Source organism: Mytilus edulis, chromosome 10 (assembly GCF_963676685.1).
Source record: "Mytilus edulis chromosome 10, xbMytEdul2.2, whole genome shotgun sequence".
In the NCBI taxonomy this organism is placed as follows: Eukaryota; Metazoa; Mollusca; class Bivalvia; order Mytilida; family Mytilidae; genus Mytilus; species Mytilus edulis.
This window is the reverse complement of record NC_092353.1, coordinates 84137083-84150519: the sequence shown is the minus strand read 5'-3', so window position 1 is coordinate 84150519 and position 13437 is coordinate 84137083. Positions and strand designations below refer to the sequence as shown.

The 13437-nt window shown below is 31.8% G+C and overlaps 1 protein-coding gene across 1 annotated transcript in view; it reads right to left on the bottom strand.

The window, feature by feature from the left end:
• The window catches only part of LOC139492045 (centrosomal protein of 162 kDa-like), a 70757-nt gene that overhangs the window by 42665 nt on the left and 14655 nt on the right, over positions 1-13437 (bottom strand). The window contains exons 10-13 of the mRNA XM_071280151.1: positions 12582-12770; positions 12054-12090; positions 11443-11601; positions 10495-10524 (exon numbers count right to left, since the gene is read on the bottom strand). Of these exons, the coding sequence (XP_071136252.1) occupies positions 10495-10524; positions 11443-11601; positions 12054-12090; positions 12582-12770 (415 nt within the window). The remainder of the gene's footprint in view (positions 1-10494; positions 10525-11442; positions 11602-12053; positions 12091-12581; positions 12771-13437) is intronic.

The following is a 13437-nucleotide window of genomic DNA, read 5'->3' as shown; positions in this document are numbered from 1 at the left end:
AATATATTTCCAGTGTATTAAATACATACAAACTACTTATTGGAGTATTATAACTATGTTAAGGAGTTAGAAGAGCTTGAATATTTGAAATTTAAGGTCTATAGTAGGGGGTTCAATATACCGCAGGGGGGTCAAAATACCATGGCTAAGTAAAATTTTCAAAATATCTTTTCCAGCATATTAAATACATACAAACTACTTATTGGAGTATTATAACTGTGTTAGGGAGTTAGAATAGCTTGAATTTTTGAAATTCAAGGTCTATAGTAGGGGGTTCAATATACCGCAGGGGGGGTCAAAATACCATGGCTAAGTAAAATTTTCAAAATATCTTTTCCAGTATATTAAATACATACAAACTACTTATTGGAGTATTATAACTATGTTAAGGAGTTGAAATAGCTAGAACTTTTGAAATTCAAGGTCTATAGTAGGGGGTTCAATATACCGCAGGGGGGTCAAAATACCATTGCTAAGTAAAATTTTCAAAATATCTTTTCCAGTATATTAAATACATACAAACTACTCATTGTAGTATTATAACTATGTTGAGGAGTAAGAATAGCTTGAATTTTTGAAATTCAAGGTCTATAGTAGGGGGTTCAATATACCGCAGGGGGGTCAAAATACCATGGCTAAGTAAAATTTTCAAAATATCTTTTCCAGCATATTAAATACATACAAACTACTTATTGGAGTATTATAACTGTGTTAGGGAGTTAGAATAGCTTGAATTTTTGAAATTCAAGGTCTATAGTAGGGGGTTCAATATACCGCAGGGGGGTCAAAATACCATGGCTAAGTAAAATTTTCAAAATATCTTTTCCAGTATATTAAATACATACAAACTACTTATTGGAGTATTATAACTATGTTAAGGAGTTGAAATAGCTAGAACTTTTGAAATTCAAGGTCTATATATATTTGAAATTTAAGGTCTATAGTAGGGGGTTCAATATACCGCAGGGGGGTCAAAATACCATGGCTAAGTAAAATTTTCAAAATATATTTCCAGTGTATTAAATACATACAAACTACTCATTGGAGTATTATAACTATGTTGAGGAGTAAGAAGGCTTGAATTTTTGAAATTCAAGGTCTATAGTAGGGGGTTCAATATACCGCAGGGGGGGCAAAATACCATGGCTAAGTAAAATTTTCAAAATATTTTTTCCAGTATATTAAATACATACAAACTACTCATTGGAGTATTATAACTATGTTAAGGAGTTAGAATAGCTTGAACTTTTGAAACTTTAGGTCTATAGTAGGGGGTTCAATATACCGCAGGGGGGTCAAAATACCATGGCTAAGTAAAATTTTCAAAATATATTTCCAGTGTATTAAATACATACAAACTACTAATTGGAGTATTATAACTATGTTAAGGAGTTAGAATAGCTTGAATTTTTGAAATTTAAGGTCTATAGTAGGGGGTTCAATATACCGCAGGGGGGTCAAAATACCATGGCTAAGTAAAATTTTCAAAATATATTTCCAGTGTATTAAATACATACAAACTACTAATTGGAGTATTATAACTATGTTAAGGAGTTAGAATAGCTTGAATTTTTGAAATTTAAGGTCTATAGTAGGGGGTTCAATATACCGCAGGGGGGTCAAAATACCATAGCTAAGTAAAATTTCAAAATATCTTTTCCAGCATATTAAATACATACAAACTACTTATTGGAGTATTATAACTGTGTTAGGGAGTTAGAATAGCTTGAATTTTTGAAATTCAAGGTCTATAGTAGGGGGTTCAATATACCGCAGGGGGGTCAAAATACCATGGCTAAGTAAAATTTTCAAAATATCTTTTCCAGTATATTAAATACATACAAACTACTCATTGGAGTATTATAACTATGTTGAGGAGTAAGAATAGCTTGAATTTTTGAAATTCAAGGTCTATAGTAGGGGGTTCAATATACCGCAGGGGGGTCAAAATACCATGGCTAAGTAAAATTTTCAAAATATCTTTTCCAGTATATTAAAACATACAAACTACTTATTTGAGTCTTATAACTATGTTGAGGAGTTAGAATAGCTTGAATTTTTGAAATTCAAGGTCTATAGTAGGGGGTTCAATATACCGCAGGGGGGTCAAAATACCATGGCTAAGTAAAATTTTCAAAATATCTTTTCCAGTATATTAAATACATACAAACTACTCATTGGAGTATTATAACTATGTTAAGGAGTTAGAATAGCTTGAACTTTTGAAATTCAAGGTCTATAGTAGGGGGTTCAATATACCGCAGGGTGGTCAAAATACCATGGCTAAGTAAAATTTTCAAAATATCTTTTCCAGTATATAAGATACATACAAACTACTTATTGGAGTATCATAACTATGTTAAGGAGTTAGAATAGCTTTAATTTTTGAAATTCAAGGTCTATAGGGGGGGTTCATTATACTGCAAGGGGGTCAAAATACCATGGCTAAGTAAAATTTTCAAAATATCTTTTCCAGTATATTAAATACATACCAACTACTTATTGGAGTATTATAACTATGTTATTAAAGGAGTTTGAATAGCTTGAACTTTTGAAATTCAAGGTCTATAGTAGGGGGTTCAATATACCGCAGGGGGGTCAAAATACCATGGCTAAGTAAAATTTTCAAAATATCTTTTCCAGCATATTAAATACATACAAACTACTTATTGGAGTATTATAACTGTGTTAGGGAGTTAGAATAGCTTGAATTTTTGAAATTCAAGGTCTATAGTAGGGGGTTCAATTTACCGCAGGGGGGTCAAAATACCATGGCTAAGTAAAATTTTCAAAATATCTTTTCCAGTATATCAAATACATACAAACTACTTATTGGAGTATTATAACTGTGTTAAGGAGTTAGAATAGCTTGAACTTTTGAAATTTAAGGTCTATAGTAGGGGGTTCAATATACCGCAGGGGGGTCAAAATACCATGGCTAAGTAAAATTTTCAAAATATTTTTTCCAGTATATCAAATACATACAAACTACTCATTGGAGTATTATAACTATGTTAAGGAGTTAGAATAGCTTGAACTTTTGAAATTTAAGGTCTATAGTAGGGGGTTCAATATACCGCAGGGGGGTCAAAATACCATGGCTAAGTAAAATTTTCAAAATATATTTCCAGTGTATTAAATACATACAAACTACTAATTGGAGTATTATAACTATGTTAAGGAGTTAGAATAGCTTGAATTTTTGAAATTTAAGGTCTATAGTAGGGGGTTCAATATACCGCAGGGGGGTCAAAATACCATAGCTAAGTAAAATTTTCAAAATATCTTTTCCAGCATATTAAATACATACAAACTACTTATTGGAGTATTATAACTGTGTTAGGGAGTTAGAATAGCTTGAATTTTTGAAATTCAAGGTCTATAGTAGGGGGTTCAATATACCGCAGGGGGGGTCAAAATACCATGGCTATGTAAAATTTTCAAAATATCTTTTCCAGTATATTAAATACATACAAACTACTCATTGGAGTATTATAACTATGTTGAGGAGTAAGAATAGCTTGAATTTTTGAAATTCAAGGTCTATAGTAGGGGGTTCAATATACCGCAGGGGGGTCAAAATACCATGGCTAAGTAAAATTTTCAAAATATCTTTTCCAGTATATTAAAACATACAAACTACTTATTTGAGTCTTATAACTATGTTGAGGAGTTAGAATAGCTTGAATTTTTGAAATTCAAGGTCTATAGTAGGGGGTTCAATATACCGCAGGGGGGTCAAAATACCATGGCTAAGTAAAATTTTCAAAATATCTTTTCCAGTATATTAAATACATACAAACTACTCATTGGAGTATTATAACTATGTTAAGGAGTTAGAATAGCTTGAACTTTTGAAATTCAAGGTCTATAGTAGGGGGTTCAATATACCGCAGGGTGGTCAAAATACCATGGCTAAGTAAAATTTTCAAAATATCTTTTCCAGTATATAAGATACATACAAACTACTTATTGGAGTATCATAACTATGTTAAGGAGTTAGAATAGCTTTAATTTTTGAAATTCAAGGTCTATAGGGGGGGTTCATTATACTGCAAGGGGGTCAAAATACCATGGCTAAGTAAAATTTTCAAAATATCTTTTCCAGTATATTAAATACATACCAACTACTTATTGGAGTATTATAACTATGTTATTAAAGGAGTTTGAATAGCTTGAACTTTTGAAATTCAAGGTCTATAGTAGGGGGTTCAATATACCGCAGGGGGGTCAAAATACCATGGCTAAGTAAAATTTTCAAAATATCTTTTCCAGCATATTAAATACATACAAACTACTTATTGGAGTATTATAACTGTGTTAGGGAGTTAGAATAGCTTGAATTTTTGAAATTCAAGGTCTATAGTAGGGGGTTCAATTTACCGCAGGGGGGTCAAAATACCATGGCTAAGTAAAATTTTCAAAATATCTTTTCCAGTATATTAAATACATACAAACTACTTATTGGAGTATTATAACTGTGTTAGGGAGTTAGAATAGCTTGAATTTTTGAAATTTAAGGTCTATAGTAGGGGGTTCAATATACCGCAGGGGGGTCAAAATACCATGGCTAAGTAAAATTTTCAAAATATCTTTTCCAGTATATTAAATACATACAAACTACTTATTGGAGTATTATAACTATGTTAAGGAGTTAGAATAGCTTGAACTTTTGAAATTCAAGGTCTATAGTAAGGGGTTCAATAAACTGCAGGGGAGTCAAAATACCATGGCTAAGTAAAATTTTCAAAATATCTTTTCCAGTATATTAAATACATACAAACTACTCATTTGAGTATTATAACTATGTTGAGGAGTAAGAATAGCTTAAATTTTTGAAATTCAAGGTCTATAGTAGGGGGTTCAATATACCGCAGGGGGGTCAAAATACCATGGCTAAGTAAAATTTTCAAAATATCTTTTCCAGTATATTAAATACATACTAACTACTCATTAGAGTATTATAACTATGTTAAGGAGTTAGAATAGCTTGAACTTTTGAAATTCAAGGTCTATAGTAAGGCGTTCAATATACCCCTTCTATACCTTGAATTGCAAAAATTCAAGCCTTCTTACTCCTTAATAAAGTAATAAACTCCAATAAGTAGTTTGTATGTACTAAACATGCTGGAAAAGATATTTTGAAAAATTTACTTTGCCATGGTATTTTGACTCTCCTGCGGTATATGGAACCCTTACTATAGACCTTTAATTAAAAAAATTCTGGCAATTCTAACTCTTTTATGTTGTATGAATACACCAATAAGTAGTTTGCATGTATCAAACTTGCTTGTTTTGAAAATTTTACTTTGCCATGGTATTTTGACCCCCCCTGTGGTATATTGAACCCCCTACTCTAGGCCTTTAATTTCAGAAATTCTGGCAATTCTAACTTTTTTATGTAGTTAGAATACACCAATAAGTAGTTTGCATGTATCAAACTTGCTGGAAAAGTTGTTTTGAAAATTTAACTTTGCCATGGTATTTTGACCCCCCCTGTGGTATATTGAACCCCCTACTCTAGGCCTTTAATTTCAGAAATTCTGGCAATTCGAACTCTTTTATGTAGTAAGAATACAAATATAAGTAGTTTGTATTTATTAAACTTGCTGGAAAAAATATTTTGAAAATTTTACTTTGCCATAGTATTTTGACCTCCTGCAGTATATTGAGCCCCCTACTCTAAGCCTTTAATTTCAAAATTCTGGCAATTCTAAACTCTTTTATGTAGTTAAAATACACCAATCAGTAGTTTGTATGTATTAAACTTGCTGGAAAAGATATTTTGAAAATTTTACTTTGCCATGGTATTTTGACCCCCCTGCGGTATATTGAACCCCCTTCTCTAGGCCTTTAATTTCAGAAATTCTGGCAATTCTAAATTTTTTATGTAGTTAGAATACACCAATAAGTAGTTTGTATGTATCAAACTTGCTGGAAAAGTTATTTTGAAAATTTTACTTTGCCATGGTATTTTGACCCCCCTGCGGTATATTGAACCCCTACTCTAGGCCTTTAATTTTAGAAATTCTGGCAATTCAAACTCTTTTCTGTAGTTAGAATACACAAATATGTAGTTTGTACGTATTTAACTTGCTGGAAAAGATATTTTGAAAATTTTACTTTGCCATGGTATTTTGACCCCCCTGCGGTATATTAACACCCTACTGTAGACCTTTGAATAAAAAAAATCTGGAAATTCTAACTCTTTTATGTAGTTAGAATACACCAATAAGTAGTTTATATGTATCGAACTTGCTGGAAAAGTTATTTTGAAAATTTTACTTTGCCATGGTATTTTGACCCCCCTGCGGTATATTGAACCCCTACTCTAAGCCTTTAATTTTAGAAATTCTGGCAATTTTAACTCTTTTATGTAGTAAGAATACACCAATAAGTAGTTTGTATGTATTTAACTTGCTGGAAAAGATATTTTGAAAATTTTACTTTGCCATGGTATTTTGACCCCCTTGCGGTATATTGAACCCCCTTCTATAGCAGTCAGGGGCATTACTTGAACAAGTAATTTTTTTTAGTTACTTATTTAGGTAATTTTTGTTTTAAAAAATAAAAAAAATACTCAATAGAGTTATTTTGAATTTCAATAAAAGCATGGACTAAATGTAGTTCTCATGAATTTTTACATCATTTTATATCATAAAATGAAGAATTCATTAGATTTTAGAAGAGTATAGAGATAAAGGGTTACTTTAAAAAGAATGACAAAAATATTACTTGAATAAGATATTTTATTCATCTTTGAAAGAATTAATAATAACACTTATTTAAGGAACATATGTAATTGTTTTGGGTTACAAATTAAAAAAAACTTCAAGTCTTAATTAATTCACAAGTTTCTATCTATTTATATCTGTCTACCTGCTAGATTTTTGAGGAAAATGATTTTTTAAAAGTTCCAAAAGACCAATCTTTAACCCAAAAGCATCGATATAAAACATACGTGCGTCAGAAAGACAATTAGTGTTTCAGAAAGATTAGTTTTATATTTCATGGGAAAAATAACCAGATGACCGTGAAAATTTGTTAAAGCTAGTAAAATCTGTATAGTTGGACACCTATAAAAATAATATTTAGAAAAGTTACTTATATAAGTAACATCTAAAATAGCCTCGTTTCAACATTACTTGTATAGGTTATTTTAAATGTTACTTGTTTAAGTAATTCCTTTGACTGTCTAGACCTTTAATTCAAAAAAATTGGGCAATTTTAACTCTTTGGTGTAGTTGGAATACACCAATAAGTAGTTTGTATGTATTAAACTTGCTGGAAAAGATATTTTGAAAAATTTACTTTGCCATGGTATTTTGACTCTCCGGCGGTATATTGAGCCCCCTACTCTAGGCCTTTAATTTCAAAATTCTGGCAATTCTAAACTCTTCTATGTAGTAAGAATACACCAATCAGTAGTTTGTATGTATTAAACTTGCTGGAAAAGATATTTTGAAAATTTTACTTTGCCATGGTATTTTGACCCCCCTGCGGTATATTGAACCCCTACTCTAGACCTTTAATTTAAACAAATCTGGCAAATCTAACTCTTTTATGTATTTCAAAGTCACAAATAAGTAGTTTGTATGTACTAAACTTGCTGGAAAAGTTATTTTGAAAATTTTACTTTGCCATGGTATTTTGACCCCCCTGCGGTATATTGAACCCCTACTCTAGGCCTTTAATTTTAGAAATTCTGGCAATTTGAACTCTTTTATGTAGTAAGAATACACCAATAAAAAGTTTGTATGTATTTAACTTGCTGGAAAAGATATTTTGAAAATTTTACTTAGCCATGGTATTTTGACCCCCCTGCGGTATATTGAACCCCCTTCTCTAGGCCTTTAATTTCAGAAATTCTGGCAATTTTAACTCTTTTATGAAGTTAGAATACAACAATAAGTAGTTTGTATTTATCAAACTTACTGGAAAAGATATTTTGAAAATTTTACTTTGCCATGGTATTTTGACCCCCTACGGTATATTGAACCCCTACTCTAGACCTTTAATTTAAACAAATCTGGCAAATTTAACTTTTTTATGTATTTAGAATACAGCAATAATTAGTTTGTATGTACTAAACTTGCTGGAAAAGAAATTTTGAAAATTTTACTTTTCCATGATATTTTGACCCCCCCCCCCCCCCCATGTGGTATATTAACACCCTACTGTAGACCTTTGAATAAACAAAATCTGGAAATTCTAACTCTTTTATGTAGTTAGAATACACCAATAAGTAGTTTATATGTATCGAACTTGCTGGAAAAGTTATTTTGAAAATTTTACTTTGCCATGGTATTTTGACCCCCCTGCGGTATATTGAACCCCCTACTCTAGACCTTTGATTAAAAAAAATCTGGAAATTCTAACTCTTTTATGTAGTTAGAATACACCAATAAGTAGTTTGTATGTATCAAACTTGCTTGAAAAGTTATTTTGAAAATTTTTCTTTGCCATGGTATTTTGACCCCCCTGCGGTATATTGAACCCCCTTCTCTAGGCCTTTAATTTCAGAAATTCTGGCAATTTTAACTCTTTTATGAAGTTAGAATACAACACTAAGTAGTTTGTATTTATTAAACTTGCTGGAAAAGATATTTTGAAAATTTTACTTTTCCATGATATTTTGACCCCCCTGTGGTATATTAAACCCCTACTCTAGACCTTTAATTTCCAAAAATCTGGCAATTCTAACTCTTTTATGTAGTTACAATTCACCAATAAGTAGTTTGTATGTATTTAAATTGCTGGAAAAGACATTTTGAAAATTTTACTTTGCCATGGTATTTTGACCCCCTCCCCCTTTTTTACCATGGAAAATCAAAACTACCCTTATATTTATATATACATATGTTATAATTACAAATAATTAAAGCATTCAAGCTACATATGGTCTAGTTATAATGTGTCAATAAGTATTTTGAATGACATTTTGTTGGTAAAGACTTCAGAGCACTTATACCAAGCAAAGATATTTCTTTTAATTAAGCATGGAAAAATGTACCTCCCTTTCTTGTATGAATGATATTTTAATCTATGATAAGCTTTAGAATAATGTAAAATGTTCTAATAATCATCTAGGATGAAAAAAACAGGGGGGTTCAATTTACCATGGGGGTTCAATTTTCCATACAGGGGGGGTTCAATTTACCATGGGGGGGTTCAATTTACCATAGCGGTATTTTGACCCCGGGGTCAATTTACCATGGGGTTCAAAATACCATATGACACCGGGTCACCGGACACATTTTTAAAACTAGATAAGTTTGGTAAAATTTGGTCAAGTAGTTTTAGAGGAGAAGATTTTTGTAAAAGTTAACAGACGACGCCGGAAATGACAGACGACGGACGCAAAGTGATGAAAAAAGCTCACTTGGCTCTTTTAACAAATTAAATGAAATAAGATGTAAGAACATTATTTTGTACTGAACCATATCCAAACCATTCATTAAAATTAATTCACTGCTTAAAGAGGTGTTGTAGATGGGAAATACAGACAGGTAGAAAGGAATATTTGAATAAACAATAAGACCTCCAGATCTTTAGTAAATGATTATATATTATATTCTAACATGACGCCCTTCAAACGCTTCGAGTACACAGCCGTGGTAAAATATGAATATATTGCCAGGGCTGTTCCGATCGTACTCCAACGTTATATGCTTTTTTATGGTAAGAATATAAGCATTTTACAGGACCTTCAAAGTTCTCAGAGTCTTGCCTCACAATGAACAGCAAGCTATAAAGAGCTCCAAATGACTAGTGTAAAACCAATCAAACAGGAAAACCAATGTTACATTCTATTGATTGATTGGTGGTGTTAAGCTCTATTTTCAGCTTAAATATATCATGGGATCAATATAAATAGTATAGGAAGTTGAAGTGTCAAGAGAATACCACCAACCATCAGCAGGAAAACTCAAAATCTCAAAAATGAAACACGTTAAATAATTTCATGCGTCCAAAGCGCTTTTCTGGATTTACCTTCATCAGGAACACTCATAGCTGAACATTTGAAATTTGCGACTGTATAAGTACTGATTTAGATCCAAGTACATATAAAACTCACCTGTTACAAAATGGGTGGTGTTTGAACTCACTACTTTAGTGTTGACAGGCTAGTGATTATTGTAAATAAACTACTTAGAACACTCAACCACCAAATCCCAGGTTAGCATTCTAAACTAACAGTCAACACAAACAGTTAATACCAGGCCACGTTAAGCATGTCACATACGATGATAATGTTAATAATAGCAGTTATTTTTGTATCTTCAAATTTGAGCATTTTGAACAATGTGGACATTTGTTCCAGAAAATATTACATTATTTATTTGTCATCAAGTCATTTTAGAAATTATACAATATTTTAGTGTCTGTACATTTTGTAGTTTTGAGCCAATCAATTAAAACATTAAGTACCAGTCAGTGTTAGCAGGTATAAAACATTTAGCAACATTACACAGATCTAGTAATATTACATACCAGATATTTGTTTACTGCTTCCTGATTGTTCTGAACAAATATAATTCATTGCCATTACAAAAAACGATTTAAAATCTTTTTTCCTTGTTAAAAATTTTATAGCAACATTTTAGCACATGAATATTAGTGAAGAAATTACATAGAATAGAGAATTGAAACAGGGAATGTGGCAAAAAGACAACAAACTGACCAGAGAGTAGAAAACAACCCAAAGTTTCCTTGTTTTTAGCCAATTCAGGAAGATATAATTGCATGAAAAGAACAAATCCACAGCTTAACCGGTTATGTTCACTATATTTGTTATACAAAAGAGCCAGTGTCGCTAACGTTGGTCTATGTGCATATTAAGCAAAGGACACAAATGGATTCATGACAAAATTGTGTTTTGGTGATGGTGATGTGTTTGTAGATTTTACTTTACTGAAAGTCTTGCTGCTTACAATCATCTCTACCTATATCATGTCAGGCTTGCTTTAGATGCTTTGGTTTCACAGATATAAGCCAAAATCTACATTTTACCTCTATTTTCTATTTTAAGCCATGGTGGCCTTCTTGGTTATTTGGCCACGTCACCAGACACTTTTTTTAAAACTAGATACCCTAATAATGATTGTGGCTAAGTTTAGTAAAATTTGGCCCAGTAGTTTCAGGGGAGAAGATTTTTGTTCAAGTTAACAACGGACGACAGACGAAGGACGACAGACGACGAACGCCAAGTGATGAGAAAATAAAAAGTCAGCTCTATATCATTGTGGTTACTTGAGGAAAAATATATGAGATTGTTTATTTTCTTTGGGTGGAAGCATTTATAAATCTATTACATCTGAAATAAAAAATGCATTGACAAACCATTTACTCTGAAATCTTTAAACTTGGATAAGTCATGGTATTTTGTAATATAAACATCACTGTTTAATCAGACATTTATAAACAGTTTTAAAAGTTTACCTGTTCCTGTTTTCATGGAAGTTGGTTGAGAATGGCGAGCTGCCACCTGTCCATCCACGTCATCAAACCCTTCCTTGGCCTCCTCTAGGGTATTCTGTCCTACTTTAGGGGAAGTCCCTGTCGTGTTCATAGTCGACTCCATAGAATCCATTAAAGAAACTAAAAAACATAGATTAAAGACTCAAAAGGACAGGTTGCAAAGAATGTTTATAACACAGCAGACAATGTTCTATACTGAACATTTAAATTTGAACAATTCCTCAAACACTTCCATAATAACAGGTACATATTTTCAATATAAGAACAATATTTCTGTGAAGTTTCTTGAATTTGTATTGAAAACTTCAGCAGGAGTTGATTACACAAAACTTATACCCTCTTTCATAAATTTACTAAAAAAATTACTGGGTTACCAGATTCTGAAAATTGAAGTTAGTCAAACACTTCCATAACAACAGGGGCTAAAGTTTAACCTATGCATAATTGTCTTGTGAAGGTTTCAGGGATCTGGTTTAAAACCTGTAAGATTTGTACTAGTTGATTACACAAAACTTACTTGTACAATTTTTTATCAAAACCAATCCAATATAAACAATGTTTATAAAACGTACCTTTCGATAACATACTAGGCTTCTGATGGGATGTACCCTGAAATATAAAACAAATACTTAATTTCTGACTGCATTAAAAGTGCTGTTTTTCACTGATTTTGATTTTGGCAGGTTGTGTATTGATTTTGTGGAATGAACAAATGCAACACATTCCTTCTTCACACAGTCAATCGTTATGTTCAAAATCCTAAACAAAAAACCCTACTTTTGTTCATATCATCAGAAAATGAAAATACTCCACAACAAAAATTCAACCAAATAAACCTGTGATAATTATGCTGCTTTTGATACTCAATTGTTTAAAATCCAATCAAAAATTACACCTACATTAATATTTTTTTTTTCAAAATGAAGATTTATATGAAACTTAAGCACGCCACAGGCGCTGGATTTTCACACTGTGTTGAAGACCCATTGGTGGCCTTGTGCTGTTTTTTGCTCTTTGGTCAGGTTGTTGTATCTTTGACACATTTCCTATTTCCATTCTCATTTCATGTAGTGAAAATTACTAAAGGCCACACACTGTACCTCTGTTCTCTCTGACATTTCTCTGTACGTTTGAGGTCTGTTGACCACTTCGTCCTCCTCAATATCTTCTAGAGCAGCCAGTGTAGCAGCCCCTCTTGCTGGCCCCTCTGGTGATAATGTGTTCCCTGTAGTCCCACTCAGATCTTGGTTCAATCTTCCGTAATCTACAGTTCCTTCACGTTCCATATCCTAGAATACAGTAATGAGTAATCATGCTGGATGTGGTTATTACTTCAACATATTGTAAATTCAGAAATTCTTGCGATATTTTTGTTACTGCAAAAATTGGTATGAGATAGGAGTCTTTAAAATATAAAAACATGCATTTAGCTTTCAATGCATTATTGGTTTTGCTCATTGTTGAAGGTTGTACTGTGACCTATAGTTGTTGTATTCGAAAAATTTGGTCTCTGGTGGATAGTATCATTTGAAATAATATAAAATCTTATTTTTTTATTTAAAATTTTGATAGCATTACATGTATGTAGAATTTTCTGCAATAGTTGATCTTGAAATATTTTATCTAATGTGCAACTTTCCCAATAATATAAGTACATAAAATTCTTTTGAATTCATAGTAATTAATTTATGGCTATTCTACATTTTACAGTTTTTCTAGCACTGTTTTTTAGTATGAGTGTTAGTTTAAAACTAAACAAGTGAAACTGCGAGCTACTGCTCACTGATGATACCCCCGCCGCAAGTGGATAATATTAATAGTGTAAAAATATGCAAGTGTTCGGTAAACAGGAAGTTGTCGAGTGATGAATCTGAAAACGCATCACACGGTATAGCTGACTTATAAAAATCCTGAAACCAAATTTCAGAAATCCTTGTATTGTAGTTCCTGAGAAAA